This window comes from Poecilia latipinna, unplaced genomic scaffold (genome assembly GCF_001443285.1).
Source record: "Poecilia latipinna isolate Pla-1442-1.1 unplaced genomic scaffold, P_latipinna-1.0 Scaffold522, whole genome shotgun sequence".
In the NCBI taxonomy this organism is placed as follows: Eukaryota; Metazoa; Chordata; class Actinopteri; order Cyprinodontiformes; family Poeciliidae; genus Poecilia; species Poecilia latipinna.
The window spans coordinates 1-27,404 of NW_015113138.1; the positions used below are offsets into that span (position 1 = coordinate 1).

At 37.3% G+C, this 27,404-nt stretch overlaps 1 protein-coding gene across 2 annotated transcripts in view; it reads left to right on the forward strand.

Moving 5' to 3' along the window:
- The first annotated feature begins 26 nt into the window (after positions 1-26).
- The window catches only part of LOC106952508 (uncharacterized), a 71,393-nt gene continuing 44,015 nt past the window's right edge, over positions 27-27,404 (forward strand). Inside the window, exons 1-3 of one of the 2 annotated variants that reach the window (XM_015040664.1) lie at positions 27-291; positions 6,038-6,258; positions 18,716-18,877. In XM_015040664.1, coding sequence (XP_014896150.1) covers positions 165-291; positions 6,038-6,258; positions 18,716-18,877 — 510 coding nt within the window. In that variant the 5' untranslated portion in view covers positions 27-164. The remainder of the gene's footprint in view (positions 292-6,037; positions 6,259-18,715; positions 18,878-27,404) is intronic. The other variant, XM_015040665.1, reaches the window with a different exon arrangement.

The window sequence follows — 27,404 nt, forward strand, 5'->3', positions numbered from 1 at the left end:
AGAAAAGCAATAAACGTCTCTCTGTTTATTGCTCAGTTTGAGTTCCTACATGCATTGAAGCACAGTCTTTAAAATTAAGCAGGTTTGTTTTTTCTGTTGTGAAAGTCCCAACTTATTTTCTTTTTGTTTTTTCTTCTTTCTCATTCCCCAACCAGAGTCAGGCCATGCGCATCGTCCGGACAGTTGGCCAGGCGTTTGAGGTTTGTCATAAACTGAGTCTACAGCATACACAGCAAAATGCAGATGGAAAGGCGGACTGCAACGGTGAAAAAAATGGTGGCGATTCCTCTGGTACAAACACACAACACACACAACACACACATTCAAAGGTCAATTTGCATCACTTGCACAGCTACTCATTGTGTTTTTTAATGCTGCTTTGACTTTTTTATTACCTGCTTCAAGGTATAAAGAAGCGGTGATTCTGCCTGTTCAGTTGTTTCTCATAAAAAATAAAGGAGGTACAAAAGAGCTACAGAGTTCAGGGTTAGTGCTGCTTTAATCAAAGTTGTTGAAAGGCGTACATGCAATTGCAGAAGCACCTTGAAGTAAAGTCATGGTAAGAATGAGAGACATCTCATGTTTCTCAAGTCTGTCATACAAAGACTAGTATGTTGTCATTTTCTCCAAACCTAGTAAACATTTGTTATAAAAATTAAAGCCTGACATTTTAGACTGTAACATGAGTAAATTACATCTAATCTAGTGTTAACAGCATTCTAAGACAGAAATGGTAAATGTCATTGTTGCACCTTAACCTTGAGGAGGAAACAAGCTGGCTGAGGTCATCAGCTCATTTGGGATATGAGCCGGTCAGAAGCTCTGGCACCAGCTAGTCTATTTATCCGTACCATTCATCACTTCCGATAAGAACTTCTGACCCTGAGCACCCTGCCTCGGTATAAAGTGGCTCTGTTTCTATCATGTCTTTTCCTCTTCATCAAAGGTCTGACAGTGCAAGAGATGCTGCCCTAAAAACATAGACATTTTCAGGAGGAAGGGAGTTTCTTCTCTCATTGTAGTATAAAAACTCAGGCTAACCTTTCTTTTTCGTGGGTGACTGGTATTAATTGTTCCTCACAGGAGCACAAGTTAAACTGACTTACAGTTTGCAAAAAATACTACAGTATATAGCATGAAACTATCAAGATTCTATGGCTATAGTTTGTATATAGACAGTGTGTAACACTGTGTGACACGGCCACAGCGTAAGCAGAGAACTTTTCAGTCAGACCACTTGACTCATAAAAAACAATCAAAATCGAACGCTCATTATCACATTTTTCTACTTTCGTTTTTTGCACAAAATCAGTCAAAGGTTTGCTGTCCCATTTTTCATTTCTGTTTAAACAGCAAAAAACGGAAAAGCAAGTGCTTTTTTTGTTTGTTTCAAACGGAAAAACGAACTGCCTGAATATACATGGACCCATTTGCTTGCAACAGTATACAGTTAATTCTCTGCACAATTCAGATTTTTTTTCTAAACTCCACACCAACTTTTTCATTTATTCCCAGAGTAAAAGTAACTCATCTAAAATCAGTCTTACTTTTATGCTGCAGTTGCATCAAATAATCCAAGATTCAAAGGTGAAGTGTATTTCTCAGAGTAATATTTCAGAGGGTCTGCTTTTTGAATTAGCTTTCTGAAGATGTTGAAACAAGCCTACCTGCTCTAGTCAGTGATCAGAGGCAGCTCAGTCTGGATAAACAGAGATTGGTTTTGACGGAAGAGTCAAACTAACAGCTTGTCTGAGGGGGGAGCAGTTCAATAATGTATGTATGCCTCTTTAAAACAATTCAAATTTCAAAATCTTTCACAGTTTCCAATGCAGTTTCCTAAGTCTACGCCACAAAAACTTTTTTCAGTAGACATTTACTTACATAGAAGTCTGTGTGTATTTACCCTAGAGACCATGTTAGTCTGCTCTACCTCGACGTCTAATGATTCCAAAGACCCACACTTCCCCTCTTCCTTTTTAAGGCTCTAGTTCTAGTCGGTGTTCTTGTCTGGTCTTGGCTTGCAAAACCAATGTTCAGAACACTTTGAGTATATTAACCAGGAGTTATTGTACTCTCTCAGCAGTTCTTTGTAATGTGACTATTACACAAACTGATACTGTAATGATGATGAGGAGGATAACGATGATGACATATCTATGATATGTTATGGAGCCACTATATGATTGTATTGTGTTTGATTAAACTGATTGTTAATAAATTTAGACTAAATTTGTATAGCAAAAATGGATTGGATGCACTTATGTTGTAAAGTTGATGAGATGAAATTAGTTGTGGATTTGTGCTGGAAAAGTAAAGTGAATTTAGTTACTTAAATTATCATGACTAATTTTAGCACTTTGCTATTTGCTTAGAGGCAGGAACCAGCAACTCATCATTTTCCAGTGTATTCTTCATCTCCACAGCTAAGCAGGTTTGCCATTCTGGCCTGCCTCTGGTGGTCATGTGACATATTTTTAAATCTGAAAAGAAGTTGTCTTTTGTTTGGCCAGATATGTCTCAGTGCTTTACTAGCTTCTTGATTTCTTCAGAACACCAACTCATTTGTTTGACTAATGATTGTGTACCCCCATGTTGCTATCAGCCCAGAGAAAACAATGTGCATTATAATCTGGATCTATATGCTTTGATGCTGACATAGAAGTATCTAATCGTGACATACAGAGGAGGGTAACACTGGGGTCAATGTTACAAATTATTTTACTGTACAATAATACTGATGGGCTGAGTTCTCCTTATCTGCTGCTGACTTCCTGGACATGACGGGCTTTCCCTGGAGCCCTGCGGCATGCGGCTCTGAATGAGTTCTGAGAGAACGGACATGGAGATTTAGCAGAAGAAAAAGTCCACAAACTCTTTAACCGCAGCCGTTCCAGTTATTATAGAGCAGAGTCCCAATGTGTTATCTTCAGAACCCCAAACCCGCCGGAGGGAAGCTCATATTTCACATGCTGATGAGCCCAGAGATCACCCACTGGTTTTGATTGTACATCCACACAGATGTAAGAGGACCCCACATGCATACAGAGAGAGTCCTTTTACATATGCTCTCTCTCACACTGGCGGACTGGGTGCGTGAAATAGCACAAGAGCCGTCGTGCACAGCTAGTGAGCTTATCTGGAGAACTAATTATCTCAGCAATAAAAGGAGAGGGGATAGAAAAGTGGAAGATGGCGGATTAGAGAATTTAAAAAAAGGGGAGCGAGCAGAAGAGGAAGACGAAATGCATTTTGCAAGGAACTGGGCCTGGGTAAAAAGAGAAGAAATGTAAAAGTTGATTAAAGAGAAGAGGGGATGGAAAACTGGGTTGAGCAGCAGGGAGCGGTGGAGAAAGTAGATTAAATTTCATTGTCAGAGGAAGCATTCGAGAACAATAGCACAGACAGAATCCCGGCTAACAATACAGTCTTATTTAACTTTTCAAAGAAAAGAACACAAAATTGGAAATGCTAAACATTGCCATCAGTATTAATGAAAATTGATATCCTATTTTTTGTAATACTTGACATTGTAATTTTTGCTTTGAGAATAAGACATTTAATTAAAGTCTTAAAACTCAATTATGAGAATGAAGAAAGACAATATATTAGCTCTACGACAAGAATGTGATATTACACCCCACTTAAGTAGTTCTAAGCCAAAAGTCATTTTGTAGTGTTAACTTTTTTCTTTATTACTGTACACTCCATTCTTTTTTCTTTTATTTCTTTTCACTAAGGCAGTCCCATTTCTTAATTTGTGCTGAAACTGGATTCAATTCTTGACTGGTTGTTTAAAAGAACAAGTTTGGTTTTCTCCAACTGGAGGGCCAGCTTAGTGGCATGTCCTTACAGCACTATAAATAATATGAATGTGTGACTTCCCATCTACTCCTAATTATTTAATCCTAAAATAAATTGTTCTTAAATCCTGTAGAGAATCAAGGTGTTTATACGCTTGTGTCATGTTAAAGTCCCAACTACGCTGTGGAAAGAGTACTACACTCCACTAGATGCATATTTAAAATATATATTTGCATTTATGTAAATTACCTTTCCTTTCGCACATTACCATCTTCAGCTTTCAATTGAGTTGGGATAGAAAAGGTCACAGGACAATGTGGGGCAGTTGTGGGGAAAGTGCACAAAATTGCCTACATTATTGTTCAATTCCATGCAATTCATTCACAGATAACAAATGTTGCTTGTAACAACTGTAAAAGACAAACAAATCAAATTCATATACATAAATATATAGTGTCAGTTCAATACAGTAATATGGACAGATTCTAAGTCAAATACATATATTCCGATTTGGTCATAGTTATTAGACAAAGGAGTCAAATTTAGTTCATTGGTTGAAGTTTTGACTTTGCAGCAATTCCTCCTCCTGAGCATTTATGCAGGGCCAGTGGAGAGTCAAATAACAATTCTGTATTACTTTATGAAGTATCAACACTCATATCTGTATTAACTTTTCGTCAGCGAGCTTTGAATAAATAACTATTTCTCCAAATAACACCTAAAATAAGTTCTTCTGTCAATGTAATGAATGTGTTGGTGGACTAGAGGCAAAATTGAGCCGGAAAATTCAGACAACAGCAGGCAATCATGTCAGCAACAGATAGCACAGAGACAGGCAGCAGAGCGCAACACTGATAGCAGGGTTGATGAAAAAAGAGAGGGGGTCGGGGTGGGATAATGGAGAAAGAGAAGAGCGTAGCTGGGAGCAGGTTATCAAGAATGAAATGATTTTGAGGGAAGTCTGTAGCTGCTTGTCAAATTGTTGGAAATTAGGTTTAAGTAGAGGGGGAGGACTGAAGTGGTCATTTTAAAAAGGAAGTAGAGGATCAGTGGGAAAGGAGGAGGGTGAAAATAGTGGATGGTTATTGGAGCTGGAGGAAAAGACATAAATGTGGATCGGAGAGCTAAACACAAACTCCACTACATGATCAAGTTTAAGCTATTTAAAAAATAACTTGCACTGTATTTGCCTGGATTATTGAAAAGAAGGAAACTAAACAAATCAGAAATTTTCTGAAAACAGTGTTGCTGCTGATAAAGCCGCTTCTCACTCCAAATCACCCACTTTTTTTTGCTTTGATGAAACTATGTGAGAGTTTAAAAAAAATAATAAAAAAAATGTCAGTGTGCCATGACCGAGCCACCTAGAAAGATGTTAGCTGAAGTTAGGGTCAGGAACATCAAGCTGGGTTGACATCTATACTCTTGGGATGATCTCCATTATTGAAATTAAAATATTTTTTTTAGAAATCATTTATTTCAGTACATTTTGATATTTTATTTGTTACTAGAGTTAAATCATTAGTTTTCACACTACAAAATTAATGTCATGTTCATTGAGGTTGTTTGTGGTTTATTGACTCATGCACAATATTTCCTCTTCAACCATTGATTGTTAGTGTTGCTAACATTTATTTTAGAAGCATGCATGTTTTGAAGTAATGGACCTAAAGCTCAGTTTGAGAGACAACTGCAAATCAAACAGCAAATAGACTAACAAATACATCATAGGTTTATGAAATTATTGTTTTTTTATGGTTTTGTAAGATGGAACTTTGAAAGCACAAGGTGCTAATTTTAATTTTGGGGACGTCACACTGAACTTAACAAATTCTCCAATGTATTGTTTGAAAGAGGACTATTGTATCATTGTGGTAAAGCTGCCTAAAACAGAATAACTTTTACAGTACAAAGTACAATCCAGCTTCAGTCTTTGCAACCAGTCAAGGATCAAAAAATATGAGTAGTATTCTCAGTTGTGGAAACAAATGAAAGGAGACATAAAGAATCTGGATTGTTGTCATTTAAAACATTGCTTATGGAGATTTACATTGATGTGGTGGGATGAGTGTACGCAGCAGTTTCTAAGATACTCCAATTCTGGAAAACTTTTGTTAGACTCTTCACTTTCAGTATGTGTTTGTTCCAGTATCAATGATGTTTCTTACTAGCATTTATGTGTGTGTACCCATGTGTGCGTGTGTTTACATGCTCATGCCTCCATGTGTGTGTGTAGGCGTGCGTGCTTATCCACCTGTATGTGTGTGTACTTTCCTCGGCCCAGCTCGCGAGCTAACAGGTGCAGAGAAGGCTCCAGCGAGTGTCGCGGAGGAAACGGATATTGATGCCGAAGACGTGGTCCAGGTGCCGACGGCCGAGGACCTGAACCTCAACAGAGGAGTGACAGATCTCGATGCCACTGCCAAGACACCTGACTTAACCCAGTCAGAAAATAAGGTAAATCACACCTGCAGATGTTCAATTGGGGATAATGTGCCTCAGGGCAGATGCAGTTGCCACAAAATCACACAGTGTGTTTACATAGGGAGTCAGTTTTTTGATAAAAAGAAACTTAAAGTTGTAAAAGTTGTTTAAAAAAAAAGAGATAATTTTCTCTAAATTTATTATACAGATATTTTATGCATGTCCAGATTACAAGTAGATGTTGTTAAAGTTTTTTTCAAATGCCACACATGATACTGAAAATGGCATAGTTTCAGAAGTTGAAACCTTGACAAAAAACAGTATTTTTTGCCAAGGTTTCAGCCTTTTATCTGCTGTTATGATATAAGGTTGAGGAAATTGAAAGAAGACTTATTCTTGTGGGCAAAAAGCTCAAGCTCCGCCTCCTCTGGCCATGAAGGTCTGGATTTTTGGCAGATGGACTCTGGCACATTTTCTAAGGGAACAACTGAACTCTGTTCCTTAAACTAACAAATTAATTTTCCTTCAATTGTGTCACAATCTAAACAGAAATAAACACGCTTTTCAAAAGCATAAGGCTTTTCGCAAGGAAATGGTGTTACCAAAAAAATGCAAAATTATTTACTGAATGCTAAGTTATTTGCTTATCATACTAGGATCTAAGGAGAACTGGTTTTACAATTGATATATCAGATTAGATACATTTTACAAAAGCCCTAAGCACAACCATATTTTTAGGCAATGCCCGAAAGCCAAGAAAATATCCACCACAAATAAACTCAGCAAGTTCTGCAATAAAAACTGTTTAAAAAGTCCAGCCAGAAATCTGTTAATGTCTACACAAAGTATTGGCTTGAGAGACAACATGCTATGGGATGTTTAACCAAATATTAGTGCGGGTGTATGTCACAGCTGCAGGCATCCGTTTTAATGAGGCTTTCCAGCCTTGCATCACCAAATGCAATGCAATGCAAAGCTTAGGATGCAGTGGCGCAAAGCATCACTGCACTTGAGGGCATTGAAGGCATGTTTTCTAGAGTGATGAATCATGTCTCACTGCCTGACAATTCTTGATTTAGCTGTTGGCAGGATAACAGGATTTCATGACAGCATTTTGTCAAGTTAAAAGTTTGGTGTAGAGGGGATGCAGCTCAGGAATCTGGCTAAGTCCTGCAATTGCAGAAAGAGCAAACTTGTAAATGTGCTGTTCTTAACTCCATGGAAACAGTCAGGGGATGGACACTCCTTGTTACATTATAAACGCACATAAAGATACAAATGACTGATTTTTGGTGTAGAAAAACCTTACTTACCTGGACAGAGTCCTGAATTCAGCTTGATAGAACATGTTTGGAATAAATTAGAATGGAAAATGTGAGCCAAGCTGTTTCGTTCATTCTTGCAAATCTACTTTTACAAGAAATAATCAACATTGGGAGATGCCTTCCCAGAAGAACTGAAGCATTAACATTTGGATATAACCCGAGCTCATACGTTAACTAAAATGAAAGAATGCTTATGACAATATTGCACATTTCTGAAAAACAACAGCTACACCAACAGGAGTTTCAAAGAAGACACAGCCCATTACTTCTCAGCAGCACAGCAACCCACTTTAAGTATTTTGGATGAGCAGTTTTTATGAAATGGGAAAGAAACTTAATCTGCAGATTCCTACGCTGATTGGTGATAAGACGATACATGCCTGTAATAAACTACAGTTTAATCCAGTTAAAGCCATGTCTGTGTATGTGTGTGGCACGTCTGCAGAAATAGCTCTCACTTTTCAGCGGCTATCTGCAGCGTGTTGGCATCTAAGCCAAGAAAAGTAATCCAGTGCGTGTGTTTGCATTTGTGTTGCCGCGTGGTGTAAGAGATTTGATACAGCTCCGTCAGACTGTCTGCTCTCAGACCTTTGGGAGCTCTCCACAGGCTTCTATTTAAAACTAGGAAAATGTGTTGTGCACTGTCGGGTGGTTTATAAACACAACTGTGTGGTTCAGTTGGCAAAGCAGCATAGTAACTTTTGTTTACTTGGTTTGTTTACTACTGTAGTTCAGCAGTAGGGATTTGTGTTTTTGATCAAGGTGGGAGTGGGAAGACAGCAATGCGTGATGAATATATTATGCTACTCTATGCCTTGAGAATTTTGCACCAGTTCACTATAAGAGGACTGTCTGTGCTTCATTTGTTTTCCTGACTTTAGCTGGAAAAAATATATACATACATTTGGGAAATTGGTGTTTGTGTCATTGCAGGTTTTTTTTAATCCTAAAATATTTATTTGAAATATAAATCATCAAAAAATACAAATATGCAAATAAGAAAAGTGATTTTGCAGGCTGAGCATGTTAATTTCATGACCTAATTGATCTGTGTGCAGATGATCACCTTTCAGCTATACAAGATAGCCGGAGCTAAAATGGAATGGTTTAAATGAAAGGCAAAGCTCATACCTAAGCCCAGTTGAGAATCACTGTGACTGAGTTTAAGGTCATTTGCAAAGAAGTGGCAAAACTGTCAGCCTCCAGATGTGCTGAGCTGGTTGGACTTGCCCCATGTTTGCTGCTGTAATTGCAGTGAAAGCTTTTTCTGCAAAGCATTGACAGATATCAGTAACTGACTTTGTGATATTTATTGTTCTCCTTGTGTTTTTATGTTTCTGCTGTACAGTACTTTGCCTGGCCATGTCTTGTTCTTAAAGGGCTATATAAATACAGTATGGTAATATATTGATTCAGGGGAGCTGTTAAGTTTTAAGTCGGGTTATTTTTATTCCACTTCATGCTATGCACTAGGTATGGCAAGTAGTACATTAATATTCTCTGTGGAATATTAATGAATAACAGAAGAAAATGTAAATAAAAGTTTCAGGTGATATGAATACTTTTATGTACTACTGTACATGTTTTTTTTCTAAATGGAAGAGTTTCAGAAGAAAAAATCAGAACCTAATTTGAATCCCAACTCACTCTCAACACAAATCTCTTCAGGTGTTTATCAACCTCTGATAATAACTCTACTGTAATGAGACTTTTGTCCTTATAGCTCTTGATTAAAAGCAACGTGCCGTGAAATCTCTAAAATGAGCCCTCTGCACTGACGTGCACTCTCAGGTCACCACTGGAGTCACGTGTCTGTATGTGATGCTTTGTCTTGCGCCTGTACATGCACCATATGTAGGGTTTCAGATTTATTTTCTTTAATACATTGTCACCTTGACCGATTAAATAGAAATAAGCCAGGGCGAGTGGAGAAATGTATTTGTGAATAAGACGTGGGTGCTTGCACGTATGCTGTGCCTTTGCATTAGCAGCCATTTGTATGCGTTTTCAGCTGTGAGGAGAGGGATTCGATTCACTGCAGGGGCTCTGTGGAAGCTCATGAAAGGGAAAGCAGCCTGCGAGTGTTAAAGTTCATTCTCTTCCTGTCAGCTCCCATTAGACTGACAAATCCCTCAGCGGCCCACGTTCAAACAGTCCCAGGGGACTTGGAGAGCGCACATCAGTCCTACCTTTCACGTCCTGTCCATAGATTGAGTCAAGGTGTTTTTATTTTTTTTCCGATGTGATCAGCTTTGGGATCAGGAACAGTATGACTTCAAGACAATTTTGAAAGCCAAAAGTCAAAGATTAGAGATAGTTTACACATTACACCTTTTTATTCTGGCAAGAGACACATGCTTATTGATTACTTTAATAAGTGAGCACTGTGCAGACACAAAAAAAACCCCACCACATTACACAAAATGTTAACCTAATTTTGAAGCAGAAACAATTTTGTAATCCCTGACATGTTACCAACAAAATAAAACAACATAATCGTTTCTGGTCAAATCCCACATTGCCACTAATCTCTATAACTGTGCCCTATCTCTCCACCTTACAATTTAAATGAATGTCCACATTTTGGGGGGGATTAAGGTAAGGGTCAAGTAGGTCAAATACCTGCGACCCCCACCTTTAACTCCTTCAGAGTAGCTGGGAGCAATTAGCATACACCTGGTGGAGCTGCGCATCTGTTGAGCTCATTATACGAGCTACTTCTCAGTGCAACACTTTAACAAAACATTGTTAAAGGGTTAATAGATGTGCAATGATTTTATGAAGGCCTACTGTTGGGAAGAGCAGGACTTTTTGACAGAGGCCCAATTTCAAGGCATTAGATTGGGAAGTCAAATTTCTTGTAAGTCACATTTGACATAACAACTGAAGGTAACATTGTTGATTGTACTATACAATGATTTTACGGGGCTGGAAAACGCATAAAACTGCCCCTTTAAATTGAAAATCACTCACACTTGATACACATTTGGTTTATCAAGAGAGTGTCCTGCTTTTAAGGTGAATACTGTTACTTCTGCCATGATGTCTCACAAATAAGGACCAAGTGGTCACCCAGGATCTTGGGATACCTTTAGGGAATAGCAATGTACCTTGAATGAAAGCGGCTGTTTGCCTTCAGTGTGACTGAGAAAACAGAAGGCAAGTGTTCTTGCATTTAAAGTGAGACTGTACAACAAAAGCCTTTGCAAGGTTTTGCCTCTGGCCCATTTTAAGCTTCTGTCAGGCAGGTGTAAGCTCTCTGATCTACGAGTGTAGTGCTACAGGCTGGCAGCCCCCGACTCACAGCACCCTTTCCTCGTCTTTTCCTCCCATCCCATCATTAGTGTGCCTTGATGGATTTAGACCTACCATCAGCAAGATTAATGAACAAGCGTTCCCCTGCAAAAGCTCGTAAACCTCTGTCAGCGTTTGATTTGACCGGTTTTAATACTTGTTGGAAAGTCAGAGGTTTTAGGTGATAGTACAGATTAATATAGCGACTTTAAATTAATGCAGTCATCTTGGTGCTGTGGTGAACATTGCTGAAAAATGCAACTTTGCTTTGGCTTTGGCATCTTTTTAAATACACAGAGGCCAGGTACTACGGCCTGGGGGCACACCCAGGTTACGCTGTAAAGATCATGCTTCAGGGCAGGTTTGGAAACGTATCAAAGTCCCTGTAAATGGCTGGAGGAGTTGGCTGAGGAGATAGAGATGTGAAATTCTCAGGTTGCATGGATTGAAGAGGCACTTGAGATATGAGTTAAAAAAAAAAGCATTTCCCTTGTTTATTTACAAATATACAAATATAAAATCTCAATCCCAGAAATCCATCATTTTAACAGTGGTGTCCAAGCCATTTGATGGACAGAAGTGTTTACTGATAAAGTCTCCCTCAGATGCTCTGCCCTTTTATTTCGGAGCAAAAGCTGCATTTACTCCTCATTCCTGAACTCAGAAAGATGTGTCTCCCCCCTTTCAGTCTTGTCAGACAAAGACTTATCTTTTCAATACTCAAGCAGCTAATAAAAAAAGCAGCCCCTCAGCTCCTAAGACTACAAACTCAGTGGGGTTTTATGAAACTGTCTTTTGAGCCTTTTTTATTGCTGGCACCATCACCCTAGGAAGTTTGTTCTGATACCCTTTTAATTTGTAGACTTTATTTCTAGGTGTGTGTATGTGGATGCATGTGCATGTTTGTGTTTGCAGACTTGTAAAGGTGTTGTAAAACCAAAGCCTGCCCACTCCCAAAGACTCACAAGGTCAGGTGACAAATACTCATCTGTTGTACAAAGTTCTGCATTCCTCATCCTTGAAGGGTTTGTAGTCCATGAACACTTTATACAGACACCTAGAAATTTGCTCATATGCCAGTTTCATTTCATCCCAGTAAGGCTGACCTGTCTTAGCCTTTCCCTTTGTGGATGTTCTTATGTTAACACTTAACAAAAGTGAAAGAATGTTATCTTGTGGATTTTGAAGTGAAGACCATTAAGATACATAGAGTTTTTTTTTTTTTTCTCCTTAACACTTTATACTTCTGATTTGTAGCCAAAAGAGCAAACCGTCACAGTGTGTATTGGTTATCATTCAAGTATAGAGACACTTCTGTTTATCACAAACACTAATATGCTCACTGAGATTTTAAATTTCATCCAGCCTGATCTGAATTGTTATTAAGGCCAGATTTTCTTTATAATTGGCCTTTTTTGTGCCATAGATTTTAGAGCAATATTTTTATTCAAATGTACTAAATTGCATCCTTGATGTTTTTTCACTATTATTTAGTTATTATTTATTCCTCACAGCACCTTATGCAAATTATAATTCAACTGTAAGTGCCATTTAAATACTAGTGAGGTGTCTATTAGGCAGAAAGATGTTTCCTGTGCAGCTTCAAGGTTTGAAACTCTGCATTTTCAGAAAATGACCACCTGATGCTGGTCTCTTCAGATTGAAAATGGAAATGAAATGAAAAACCCTTTTCTGAAAAGTACCACTGCCCTCTGAGCTGCTTTTTTTTTCCATCAGCAGGAGATCATTCATGGCGGTCACCTGGAGAGAGGAAAATTAGGCTTTGACAAACCAGCAAACCTAAAAGGAGAATTGACATATTTGTATTTAGATTCAGCTGTAAAGCCTCTCTGAAATTCTATTCTGACTATATGTAAGATGAACTGAAGCCTGTGCTTTCTGATGGACCACTCCCTCAAGTTGTCTTTTATAGTTCTAGTCAAATACAATTTACAAATCACTGTCAAGTCACTAAAATGAGTGTCTGCAAACATTAGACATGCATCTCCAAACACATTCAGTTTTAGATGTTGCCATATGTGGAATTTATTGAATGTGGTGTTGTTAGGATCCAAGGTAACACTTTCATCACAGAGATTATGGCGCCATCACAAACCGCAGTGGTAGAAAGAACCCTGACAATGTTATTTGAACTTGAGGCACAACTTAAAGGCACAACAAAACATATTTAAAATTCAAATTTGTGGGGAATTGTAAGTAAAGAGAAGGAAAGCAAGCAACTCCATGCATTTCACAATATCAGCTAGAATGTTGAACCTAAACTCCAAATTTGATTGAACAATTTATCTATTTAGGTTCTGAGGTAAGACACGATTTTTCTTTCAGATATTTTAGTTTTTCAGGTGTTCATATTATAATGCACGCTAACAATGATTTAAAGGACTTTTGGAAGAGAAACAGGCCCACAGAATCTCACACCCTTCACCACAGCTAACACCTGCATTATTGGTCTGACTCCAGATTTGGGAAAAATGTGATATTTTCTGGTAACTATCTACTGACTTATGAAAATCAATATAGATCTACCTTTATTAGACTTATTGGCTTGACTTTAATAAAGTATGGTATTTAACATCACAGATGTAATATGACTGTTTAATACAGTAAAAAACAGTATGCAGTACTTTAAATAAAGAACTCCATATACAAACAAAGAAGAAAAAAGTTGAAGTGGAAACACAATGAGGGGATCAACGTTAAATCAACCCTCAATAGGGAACATTTTTAATGTTTTATTTGTATTTCTATTCTGTTTTATTTTATTATTTAGCTGCATCAAAAAATAGTGGCTCTGAATTAATGTAGTCTTAAACCCACAAGAAATCTAGTTTACAATGTTTGCTTGTCTTGCTGTTTTTGGAAAAAAAAAAGAGAGAGAGAGAGAGAAATCTGGAACACTTATTTATTCTTGGAAACAAGAAATCTTAGAAAAGGTGTTAAATACACGTTTTAACTCAAGAACGATCTTCGGTTTTGTGTTCCAATTCATTAACTTTAATGTTTAATGGTTTGTTATAAAGTTACTGAAGGCAATATAGAATGAAACGGCATGCTGTTTCTTAAGAGCCTTTGATAAAGTTGTAAATCTCTACCCAAGGCTGTCGTCAGTGAGAAAACCCAGAACCTGACAAGTTTCTCTTCTAGCCTGTGTGTTTGTGAGTGTGCGTGGGAAGAAGCAGGCTGTTTGACAGTCAGGGAGCAGCTAGTGTAATCGCGGCTGTGGGAGGAGGAATAACGACTTCCTTTAGGCCTCATCATCAATCTTTATTTACCTTTCCTTCTCACCCCTTTCTTACATAAACAATCTAATAAAATGAATAAAGATTCCTGTGACCTGGAAATAGTGAGTCTCAGTATATGTACTGCATTTCTGGGAATTGTATGCTAATAGCAGAATGGGAGACGTATTATGAGGAATTTTGGTGGTGTTCAGACTTTATTTAAATTCAATTCTCAGTTTGAAATTTGACTTGCATCTCTTCCCTGATTAGCTTTTACCTGGTGAACAACATTAGGAAATGCTCCAGAGGAGTTTCATCGTTGGTTCTCATTTCAAACAGCAAATATAAAACACAGAGGGAGAAGCTGTTCTGTGTACACAACTTCTCACTTCCTGCTTTTGGGTTTGCATCACTGCATGTCTTCGGTTTTTTCCTTGTTGTTAAATATTTATTTTACATGTAAGGCAACATATTTCAACTAGGGTTAATCGGTCTGGGGGAAAATTGCTACTATGTTGGATATTTTCTTTATTATATTAGAATCCAGATTCACAATGATTGGTTATAAAATAACTTAGTAGTTTGTTCGGAGAAGAAGACAATTTGACTGGTTAAATGTAGTAGACATCTGTATTGTGAATGAAACCAGAAGTGTATTGTCACACTTGGAGTTCCCCGTTCATTTACTATTGTTTACATTGTGATTGTTTGCTAACAAGAATGGAAACAACTGGAATCCAATTTAATTTCCTCTAAGTTCATACCAGTTCTGTTTGATTTGGGACAACTTTTTGAGAGCTTAAGGCTGCACTGTTTTTTTTTTGTTTTTGTTTTTGTTTTTTTGTTGTTATTTTCTTTTTCACTTAAATATTGTTTGAACAACATAAAAACATAGTAATGCTAAATGTTAAAAATCTTTTCAGGGGGACCCCAAACCACTTTACACTGCATTCAGTCAATTACCCATTCGCACACACATTTACATACTGAATACTAAAGGTAAAGATATGTGGAGTAAAAATAAGTTGCTAGTGGGATTATGATAGTTTGCTTTATTATTTTTTTATTTTTTTGCAGCCTTTACTGCATTGTAAAACTTGGACCTGTGATTGTTTTGTCCGAGTTTCCCAAGACCTCAGATGATCCATTGTGTTAAGTCCAAGTTTGAACTTTCTCCTCTGGCCTGGATGATGAATTTTGGCTTTAGTAATTGCATCTCTTTCATAAAGCATATGGAAACAGTTGTCAAACTGGCTTGCTCTTTTACAGGTAGATGGCTACATTTCTAGTTCATTTTGTTGCTTCTATAAAACCAACAGAATGTTCTGATGTTGCCTTTATAGAAGCCTAGTAAAGTGAAGGAGTGTGAAGGTGTTTATTTTCCATCTGTTTTGTATCATCCTGTACTACTTTCACTGACACTGCGTTTATGTCTGTGTTTATTCCTCTTACTACTTAGAATGGCATGTGTTTCTGTGCCCATAACGCTTAAAAGTCAAACATGTCATAACTTAGTTCTGTTATTGAGTGCTGACTCATGTGACTCACATTTCCACTTACTAAATCTTAGTTTATCTTATACCACTGTCAGCTTCGACATCACAGCTGTAATCCTGTTTAACATCCTTTATTTCACAGTCAAGATGTGGCTCAGGAATCTCATGGTAACTCAGAGGAAAGAAAAAGGGTTTTAAAGACTTAATTTAACACAAACGTTTTATTTGATCCAAGGACAGATCTACAGCCGTCATTCGCACATACACACTGATCTATAAGAATATTTAAATCTCTGACAGGGGATTTTGACAACATAATCCAGCTACACTGCTGCGTTCTTTTGGGGAAACCTCAAGATCTGATGTAACGAATAAGTTCACAAGAACTCAATTGAAAGAGATTTGCAAAGACTTAGAAGAAACTTTTTTTTAAGTTTTAAAAGTCAAATGAAAAAAACAAATCTAATTATTATAACTACTTGTATGGAAAAAGGTGATTGCCGTGAACTACAGTGTTTCGCCCATCCAGCTCCTATGTAATGAAATGATTCTATCGGTCTAGTGCAAACTTGCCCAGCCTGGTTATTTGAGAATGTTATGCTAGATTGGCCATTCTGGCCTTGCTCTACAGATGCATACAAAAGGATCCCACTGAGCAGCCGCAACAAACAAATCAATGTGTACCGTGCCACCCCCAGGCACTTTACACATAGGTCAGAAATGATATAGATCTCACTCAGCAGTGGAATAAGAGTTTCAGCTTGGAAGGGCTCTGCTCAACTGCAAACAGCACGCAGGCTCGGCTGTGTTAGTTTCTGCAAGACTTGGAGGAGTATAAAAGTTTTTAGGCTACATTGTTACAAGCAATTTGACCTTAAAATTTTCAATACATGATTTTTAAGAGTGGTACTCATAACAAAATAACTTCAGGCTTTAGAGCCTCGGTTTGATTGGCTCACAAATATAAATAAAAACTACTGGAATGATCTGATTTCACCTGCTAAAGTTACAGTTATCATGGGGTTGATGGTATGCAGCTCTTATAGCAGAAGTGCAGAAACTTCACACACATAAGGGGAAATTCTGAGTAGCTTAAAGAAACATCTTTGTGCAAACATGATTCCCATAAGAGTGGCTTTGTGGAAATATGATTTGGATTGCAAACAGTGAAAAATCTAGTTGGTTGGGACTGTAACATTATAGTAGCCTCACGATTTTCATTCAAGCCATTTCTGAATGGTCACAGGACTGTCTAAATCTGGTGTGAAGAGTTTGAACTAAAAGGATATCCAGCCAATCAGGCTCCACCCTTGAGTTCTATACCTGTATTGGTAGCTGTCACAGGAAGCTATGCGGTACTCAACTTGTAGTTTTATTGTTATAATGGATTGGTGTCCACTCGCAGAACAAAGACTATATCCTGTTGTACTGTTCCCTTCATCATGTCTCCAAGCAGTCTGTCAGGACGGATAATTAGCCTCTACTAACCTGAAAGAGCCATCTCTGACAGGCCATCAGTCATTTACCCATCTCCTGCAGAGTCTGTCTGGCTCCTTGTGTGCAAGTGTGTGTTTTATGCGTGTGCGCAGATGACTGACACCGTGTTGCCAGAAGGTGCTTAAGGAGCGACAGATGCTAATGTGGCTTCTCGCAGGTTCCTTAAGGCAGACCAAGGTTTAATATAATCAGGTGTCGAGTTGTTATGCTGACTCTAGCCAGAGTCACAATTCCAGTCACTTTGACGCACCTGTTCTTTCCTTATTAGGGATTGGGACTTTGAGGTTCATTCAGCAACGTGCAATAAAGTCTGCAGAATTGACTGCTTATGAAAAAAAAAAAAAAAAAAAACACACACACACAAGTAAAAGCAAAACCAACATTCTGTAATGACCAGACATGGAATGAAATGTGGTTTAATGGAGTATTAGTGCAAGAGTGGGCACATCAATACTTTCAATTGTTTTTCAACTGAATTGTACAAAATACATGACATTAAATATGGAAGAATTAATTATAAATAACTTAATGTAGTCGTTCTATGCTTGAAATTCCTTGAATTTTATTTTGGTTGTGTAGAATTTTAAAACTAATTGTGTCCATAGGAAGATAAAGCGCATCTCCTTATTTGGTAGGGAATTAAAGCACCAGTGATTTAAAGTGTATTCATTTAGTAATATTCCCTGTTCAGAGGCTTGTATTCTGTAGATACCCTCTAGGATAACAATTTGCTCTTGCTATGGTGTGATTAAAGCAAAAGATTTGTGAAACTAAAAAATGATTTTTGACAGGTTGAGTGATGGAAAAAGCACAATGTTGGACTTTTAATGAAATATTTACGACAGTTAGGAAAACACCTTTCAGTGGATGAGAACTGAGTCCCAATGCTCATTATTACTGGAGTGAAGCATTTCTGTGATCCTCATCTCAATTCTCTGTGTGTTCCACTGATCCACACTGCAGCAGCTAATCAGCATCTCAACATTTACAAGTCATTTTTTTTTTGTTTTCTAAGGTATTTTGGTGATCCTATTGCATGTCCTTTTTATTGATTCATTAATCACTTGCTTTGTTATTTTACCTAGAGGCATTCTCAAGTGCAACTTTTTTGCAAGCATGTTTTTGTTATGAAGCTCATTTAGCCACTCGTTATTTAAGAAATTACTGTCTGTATGTAGCTTTTTTATATTCCCCACTTGGTAAAATTTGCCCCGTTAACTGCTTTTTATTAGATCTCTTACCTCCAACCTCTAAAGCATGAAAAAACACTTAATGTCAAGGGAAACAAAAAAGAACCAGTTTAATCATTTAAATAGAATCTTTAGACAAGTTTTCTTTCTTTAGACAATTTTTCTACCTCAACATTTATGACACATTTAAGTTCAGTGTAAACGCAAAGATTACATGGACAGAAGATCTGATTTTTGCAGCACCTTAAATCCCTAGATGCTACTAGATAAATTTGGTGTGCATAGCAGATGATACCACACAAAGTGCACATTATCAGGTATAAGAAGTCTGTGGAAACTGTGTAAAAAGCAGCCATTAAAAAAATGCTTTTTCATACTAGAACTTGATGTTTTTTTGTTTTTTTAATGGTAGAAATGACATGTGTTTGGCTTCTTCCTGCTCTCAGGTTTTGGAGGAGCCTTCTCTTCTGATGTCCAGTCCCAGGATGCTGCTCCCAGCGTCGGGCACGCTGCCTCCCGGGGCTCCATTGTCTGTCCACCACCAGATCCAGCTGCTCCAGCAGCAGCTTCAGCAGCAGCAGCAGCAGACTCACGTCGCTGTAGCACAGGTGCGGTTATTTATGTGCATCCCTCTAAAAATCTAGACGTGGTCACTATGAGCAGGTTTGCAAGAGGGGTCATGACAACCTTTCTTCTACAGTAAAAGAAGAAAGGTTGTTTTACTTTAGAAGAAAGTCAAAGAACCTTTTACTTTGCTATACAAAGCACGTTTGTAAAGCTAGATTTAAAAACTAACAAAAAGAGACATTTCAGAAAAAATTCAGATATGACTTCATTTCACCACAAGACTGAGTCTTGTGGTGCACATGAGCTGTACTAACATGAAAGAAGCCTTATTAGCAATTTGAACACACTTGAGTTTCTGCATATTGCACCTTTGATATTGAGGGAAGTTGAGGAAATGTATAATTATTTAAATGTTTATTTTTATGATTGCTAAGATACTTCCACAGCATGATACTATGAGTAATTGAAATGGAAAGAAGACTGAAGTGTACTGAGGAGTTGACAGATTTTACAGCTTGAGCATCTACAGTTGAAACAAGGGTGAATAAACTGCTTTTTGATTCATGAGTCGAATCAACTCCCACAACACTCCCACAGTGACAGAGCGTGTATTCTGCATCTAAAAAACCTTGAGGCTAAGAAACTTCTGCTTCACGCCTAAACGGATTCAGGCGCTCTTAAGCGGCCTGCTCACGCTGAAGTTGTTGAGCTTCTTACCTGACTGGCTGTGAACAAACTGCTGCCACAGCTGATAGCTCACAAGTCTGGTGTGAGCAGAGCAATACATAAATGTCATTAATTATAAGAGAGAAGAAGCCAGAGGTTGCCGTCCACTGGCAGCGATACCCGTGTAAATTTTTTTAATGAGTCAGAGTTTTGGCACATGAGGCGAAGTGCTTCACTTCCCTTTAAATAGGTTAAATGTGTGCATGATTTTGAGATGGTTGAGGCCGACCTCGGATCTCATGTCATTTAGCAAATGGATGAGTCTGTAATGTGATCTGCTGCTTAGAACATCTTCGCTGTCACTTTACCCAATTAAACTAAATTTTAAAAAGGAATGAAGTTTATAGGTGTCTACCTATAAACTTCGATCTCTAATACATGGATATCTAGCTTTAAAGGTGTAAAGTTGACATCTATGATATGAACCAAAAGTTGGATATTAACAGTGGTATGTAAGCAATAACCCTACTTTTTTTTTTTTTTTTTTTTTTACATATTGTCACCTTCCAGAAATAATGGCCTACGTAATTTTTTGTGAAAAATTATTTTGGTCAAAAAGTCATCACTTCTTTCTTTCCAAGAGATGTTTTAGGCAAAAAAAAAAATCACTTTTAACTTACTCCATTATTTTAGGAAGGTGAATATTACATAATATATTACTTCTCTATTATTTTATGATAATTTATAACATTAGAATAAGCCATGTGGGAGAGAAAATAAGCAAATGTTAATAGTCTGCTGCAAATGTCCTCTTTACATAGGTGAACACAATGGTTCATTGTGAAGCCATGTATTCATTTTTATCTACTTTTAAAGAAGTAGCACATATACCCTGGCAGACAGTAATCAACGGCTTATATAGGTGTGGGAGCCTCAGATCAGAATTGTGTGTAATCTGCTTTATTCAAGTAAACCATACATCAAGTCAGTAGCGCTGACTTGGAGTATGAAGAACGAATGGAGCTCGTAGCTCACCTCTCCGTTCATTTTTTTCCACCTAAGCTGTTAAGTGAACGGTCCTCTTTAATAGTGTGTTGAGAAGGATACAGACTATTTGTGTAAAAATGTGTTCATTTGTTGGAATTGATAAAAAGAAGCCCATCTATTGTTTTGTATTCTATTCTTTGGACTTTGACATTTTCATCTCCAACTGCTGTTGTCCTCGTCTCTCTATAGATTAACATTATGTATAAAGTGAACATTTTTATACAATCTAAACAGTCGCTTTATTTATTTTTTACTAAAATACAGCACTTTGTTTCAAACATAGCAATGCTTTTTTTTTTATGATAGATATATTTTTAACCAAAATTCCAGTCTGTTGCTCAATTACTATTTCCTAAAAAAAAAACAAAAAAAAAAAGACCAAGCATGAAATCTTGAAGGTTAGTCCCATTATTACAAGGATTCATGAAAAATGTTCAAACCCCCCCTGAGTCTGTCAAATATTTTTATCTTTGTGTACTACATTTTTTTAGATTGAGGTGGGTTGCACCTGTTTTGAGGATCACTGGGTTAGACTCTTTTCATCTCACTTTCAACTGCATCCATTTTAGCTCAGTACATTTTTAAACTTGTCATCTTTCCTTAAGAGCCAGTTCAGACACAAAACCAAGCTGCAGAACCTCCCAGACATCCAGAATTTTCAGGTATAAAGCGTGTGCAGCAGATGTCTTCAGACAGGTGAATTTACTTTGGATGCACACAACACCGAAGTGTTTGCCTCCACATTTGGAGGCGAACAAAGCCAAATCCACAGCTGTTTGTCTAGGCTCTAAAACATCCGGGGTCCACATAGTCTCTGGTAGACAAACTGTTCCTAACATGTCAGAGTAAAGTTACCATTGACTTCTTTGCATCAGCAACAACAAAGAAGCAGAAATCCATCCCTATAAATGTATTCACACTTTGTCTGCATTATAGATGCAAAGAAAGAAGGAACACATATACTGCACATAAAGCACGAGTTTTTGTGCTTTGGGGATTTTCTTGTTTATTTGTTTTATGAAGAACTAAAACGTATGAAGTTCAAACTGCTCCCCCTGAAAACATGTTTCCCTGAAGTGTGTGTTAGTTTTATGTCAGGAAGATGGGGTTGGATCTGCTGGGTTTTCAGATTTTTTTTTTTCTCGGCTTGTCACAGAAAACACTGTAGACTGATGTTCCTTTAATTTATAATTTATAGATCTTAAACACCAAGTCTCCTCTGATTTTACAGAGACGGTGGCTCTAGCGAGTTATATAACCATAACAAAACAACTTCAAACAATTGTAATAAATAAGACAAAAAAAATGATTTTATGTCAAATAAGATTTCTTCACGTCATCTGTTTAAGAGAAAGTGCACAGACACCTTTTTTTTTTTTTTCTAATGCAATGAGACACTATCATGAGGTTTCCAATATGCTTGTAAAACAGATTTTTGTTTCTAAATTTACTCAGGTTAAAACAGCTTTTTCTAAAACATCATTTCTGACTGAATCCTTTATTCATTTAGGTATTTTTGATTTGATTTATCTTGGGCAATAATATCGATGTAATTTTCTGTAAAAAAGAAATGTTTTCCTGTGGCTCTGGAAATATGACAAGAAACTGTATTACACAAGAAGAAAACCATGAGTCGGCTGTGATTTCTTTGGACAGAAAGGTGTCAGTTAAACAGAGAAACGATACAAATCCTGTTTTCAGATTAAAAGATCCAAAAGACTCCCTCATAGCTTGGCGCTTTGAACCCCAGTGGATGGTTTCCAGAGTCATACATGTATCCCTGCTCCATCACAATTGTTGACTTAAAGTCTGTGACCAAATTCTACAGAGGGATGAATAAATAACCTATTTGTGCATTTGTCTTCTGATTCAGCTTATTACCCCTTTTTTTTTTTTTCAGGATTTTTACCTTTTAAGATGTTTAAATGAATGAACATTTTCACAATTTACATCAGTAAGCCTGTTTATGCACTATGCAAATCATTGCATCTATAACCTCCTTCGCATTTGTCTCCGGTTTTTGCCTTACAAATCTTGGCTTATTAATCTCACCAGCTGCAAAGTGCTGTATGAAAATAAAAAGCAAGAGTGTTTTCTGCTCGCTCATTATGAAAGGAATTATCATAAGAGGTGTAGAGGGGACTATTTTCACTGTGGACACCCTCAGTTGCTGAAACTGCCTCTGATTTTATGGCTCTGAGAGGAAAACTGGAATAATTTTTGTTGTTGAGACCCGATGAGGAGCCTGGGCAGAGATCACAGTAAATGGAAGTAAATTAGTGAGATGGCCAGCCCTAACCACAGCTCACTTGGAGATGAGTGGAAATTGAGATCTTTAATGAAGTAGTGAAATTGAGGGGGTGTGATGGTTACCTGTTTGATGATGAAAGCTGGCAGTGCAGCTGCTGCTCTGTCGCTGCATGATGGAGCTCATGTCTTAGTTCACATTTTCAGAAATTCACTCTGTCACATTTTCTCATTTTTATATATTCTTTTTACTTGTCCTTTAACCTCATGCAGAATCCTATCCAACTCTTTCAAGAGCTCATGATACTGTCGGAGATATGTATGATAAGACCTTCGCTCACAGTTTGGACTAGGTGTCAAATGCCCCAGTAATAGCATATCGTACTTGGCTTGACTCTTGATCATTCCTCCCGTCTGGTCTCTATTCTGGATGTGCCAGCTCCTTGCACATGAAATTGTTTACATATACATCTCTGGTCTGCATCTGTACCAAATAACTTCCAAATCACATATTTCTTTCTGAGTGCTTAACTTATTGCACCCTCTATCTTCACAGCAAATCGTATTACATAGTTGGACATACATTACATTGACAGTATTCTCTTCCTCTGATATTCTTCATGTTTACTGTATGACAACAAAGTGACTGTGTGAGAGGAACAAGAAAAGGAGAGAGAGAAGCAGAAATCAATGTTTAAACTCCGCTGGATAAAAATTGTTTCAAGCACATGGCAACATTAACAGAGCATTCAGTCAGTGACTCTTCAACGAGAAGCTTTAAATCAACATTAAAAATGTTGGTTAAGTCATCTTATTTAACTAACTTATCTCAGCCAGGACACTTGACCTCACTGTTAGATGATCAACCCCAAGTAGATTTAAAATTATGTCCAAGAGTCGGTACAGCAAACCAAGTTAGTTGGATGTGCAGTTGGAGACTCTCTGGAAGAGTCAGCGGTGCTCCCTGCAGGGTAAACCTGAAGTTTAGCAGAGGTTGCTTCAAATGGAACATCCGCAATGCACTAGGACACAGCGAGGATTTCCAGGCCCTCAGTTTCGGCTTCAGGAAAGTTTAGAACTGCCGTTGCTCATCACCCTTTATTCCCCATCTCCACTTTCAAACATGATGGCTTGAACTACACTGCTCAAAAAAATAAAGGGAACACTCAAATAACACATCCTAGATCTGAATGAATGAAATATTCTCATTGAATACTTTGTTCTGTACAAAGTTGAATGTGCTGACAACAAAATTACACAAAAATCATCAATGGAAATCAAATTTATTAACCAATGGAGGCCTGGATTTGGAGCCACACACAAAATTAAAGTGAAATGTTCCCTTTATTTTTTTGAGCAGTATATTTTACAGAGAAATTTTGAATATTAAAATTCAGTCTATGGAAGCACAATGCTGGGAGCGAAAACCTCCAAAAAGCCAGCTGCAATTACATTTAAAGATATTTCTACAAAGTGTTAACTCAGACAGGGCTGAATACTTCCACAATTTGTGTACTCTACTTACCTTGTCAGGCAAGACAAACTATGAGAAAGATAAGGTAGGCATTTGTTTATTCTTCCACCTGGTCAAATCTATAAAATGGACATGATCCCTTTTGTAAGCCACTGTAATGTAGTGCTATATTCAGTTAGAAGATTAAAGGTCCAGTCAATTTTCTTCTCCATTTCACTAACTGTTTCTCCAACACACCTTCCTTGTGTAGATATTCCACATATCTCAGTTGCTCTATAAGCACATTTCTAATGGTTTCCATGTCATGAGAGCAAAATGACAATTTTCCCATCAAGCTTTTCCTCCAAATTGACAGAAATACAGGAGAAGCGGCTGTTGGAGGATTTTCAAACGTTTTGAGATCAAAGAGAGCTGGCATGGGCAAGCAAAGCAGTGCTGGTAATCCTGTACGAGGAGTGCATCCTCAGCCTGTTGAGTCATAACACACAACCAATCCTAATCCCTTGTACTCTGTCGTTGTGTTTCTGTTTTGTCTGATAAGGAACTGTTGTTAGTTAAAAATCCTTCTCATCTGGTAGCTTATAAAATGTTCTTTTATTTATTTATTTATTTTTTAATCTGTGTTTTGCAGAATGTGCTCGCTATAAATGACTTCCTATGCTTTGCTCATTCAAGACTCTTGCTCCTCAGAGGTCTCAGAAAAGGGCTTGCACTTTGGTTTATGTGATTTAAAGCGTTAGATAATGAAAACTGGTTTTAAATGTGACCTGTCATGATTCACTGAATAGACTATGATAGGGCTATGGGCTATAGAAAACTCATTACACTTTTTCCACAAAATCTTTCTTAGATAATGAGATCCTAGTCTCTTCAGTTCTTCCTATTTTGAGCGCCTTTCACAATTAGTTGCTTTAGGGCCTCTTGTTACTTCAAATCCAAAAAAGCTACTACTGGCCACGGGCCCCCACTAAATATTTATACTTACCCATAAAAATGGCTGCAAACTTGTGCAAATTATACAACCATACATATTTGAAAACTATTGCTCTGTAGCCACATGCACAATCAACAAGAATGCATAAAGTGGTTTCTGGATGGTAAGTCAACAAAAACACTTGTCTTTTCCAGCAGCCATTGTACAGCGCATACAGTGGGAAAAAAACATAATAAACAGCTGACCAAACTTTATGGAGCTCAGCGTGGGGTGCTAGGTAACCCAAGCTGGTTCCAGACACCAAAAAATATTAGCTTATTGCCAAAAATCAACTGGGTGGTTTTATTTATGCAATGAGCTATTTTTAGAAGCAATAGAAACCCCAATGTAGGTGGAAAAATTTGCAAAATATGAATTTTGCATACTTTTGCATAACATTTTACTTTATTATCTCATTGAAATTATTTCAACAACAAACTTAAATATTATTATGCCTTTTTTTTTTTTTGACAGTGAGAGAAGAGGCTTAATAGAGAATTTCCCAGCTTTTGAAAAGAAAATGATGTATTAGGAATACAAAAACCGTCCTTGTTACTGGTCTCTTGGGAAATAGTCTTTGAACAGTGAAACTGATGAAAGCGCTCCCTAATTAGAGCTTTAACGACTTGTTTCAGGTGCTCCAAGCTTCTTTAATTTTAGGACACTGATAAGAGAACAGACGGTTACGGGTTGCAGAAAGTTCATTATTGGAAACAATCATGGTGAAACAAAAGTCATTCACCTTTGTAATTGGCACTTTGTCTGTACTTTTTGTTTTTAGTTAAAGAGGTCATTTTCTCAGCTTCAGCTTGAAAGGAATTTGTTTCCAAATGAGCAGGAAATTGCCTACATGTGAGTTTTAATAAAGGCCATGCAGGAGTTTTTATGTTTGAACTTAACCCTCTGTATTTTGTTTTGTTTTGTTGCTCATTGTGCTGTTTTGTTCATCCATTATCCATGTTACACAAATAAGTTGTGTTGGCCTCAAACACCATCTGACACTCAGTTTATTTTATTGTGGATTCTTTTGATTGTAAGATGGTTAAGTCCTGTGGCTGCAAAATATCTTCAAACTGTGACACTCTAGAAAGTAGAAAGTTTTCAGAGTTTGTACTTTCTGCTGTGCTGACTTGATGATATTTTTCCAACCACTGAATTGGTTAATTGTCTGCTGATTCAGCTAATGTTGTCCTGAGCAATATAAAACTTTACTACTGACGATTAGTAAAAATGTTCAATTATTGCCATAGTATGTTATCTAAATACACTGGGGATAAAAGGGTAATTCTGTAAGAAAATGTTACTCATGCTTCATGTTTGTGCTTAATGTTATTTCCTGGAGCAATAATGAAAATACAAAGCACATAAAAAGGAAACTGTGATGCATTAAGACACAGTGGGTTGACTAAATCTAATTACAACCCGAAGCGACAATAATTAGAAGTTTCCTGTGCTTTATCTTGTTTTGACGTCTGATTTTGGTTGGCTTCTTCACTCATAAGACATTGTGCTATCCTCACATTAAAACATAGGCAAGACTCTTAAAATAAATATATATTTTTTTTTATCGATTGTAGCATTGTTTACTCACGTTTCTACCAAGAATTAATCAATGTCTCAATTGTAGTCACTGCAGGCATTAACCACAGGGATGACTACAAAACATACACAGCAGATTATGTATGAAAAACAGAGCAGAGACTGTTGTCCTTAGCAAAGCTTCTCTCTTCATCATCTAAGATGGGGTCCTGTCCACGCCAGCCTTGTTATCACTGGGGTGTCGCTCTTTACAAATGAATTCTACAAAGGTCACAACACAATCTGAACTCCTTGTTTTTTTGTTGCGAACTGTAGAATTAATAAAAGCAGATCATTTTCTCCCTCAGCTGCGAATTTTGAGTCTGTCCCCTACATCTGCATCAGAATGGCTCCTTGTTAAACAAGGAGTAGAGCAACATGGATTTATAAGAAAAAAAATCACTCAGACAAGTGAAATGTGGGACAGCAGAAAAGAAATGGAAAAAGGAAAGTGAGAGAAATATTACTAAAGGAACCCAAAATCAAAAGATTTGAGGCAAATATTTTGTTTGGTAAAAAAAAAAAAAAAAAAAAAAAAAAAAAAAAACCATTTCCCCAAAAGGGCCCAATTTTTTTTACCCTT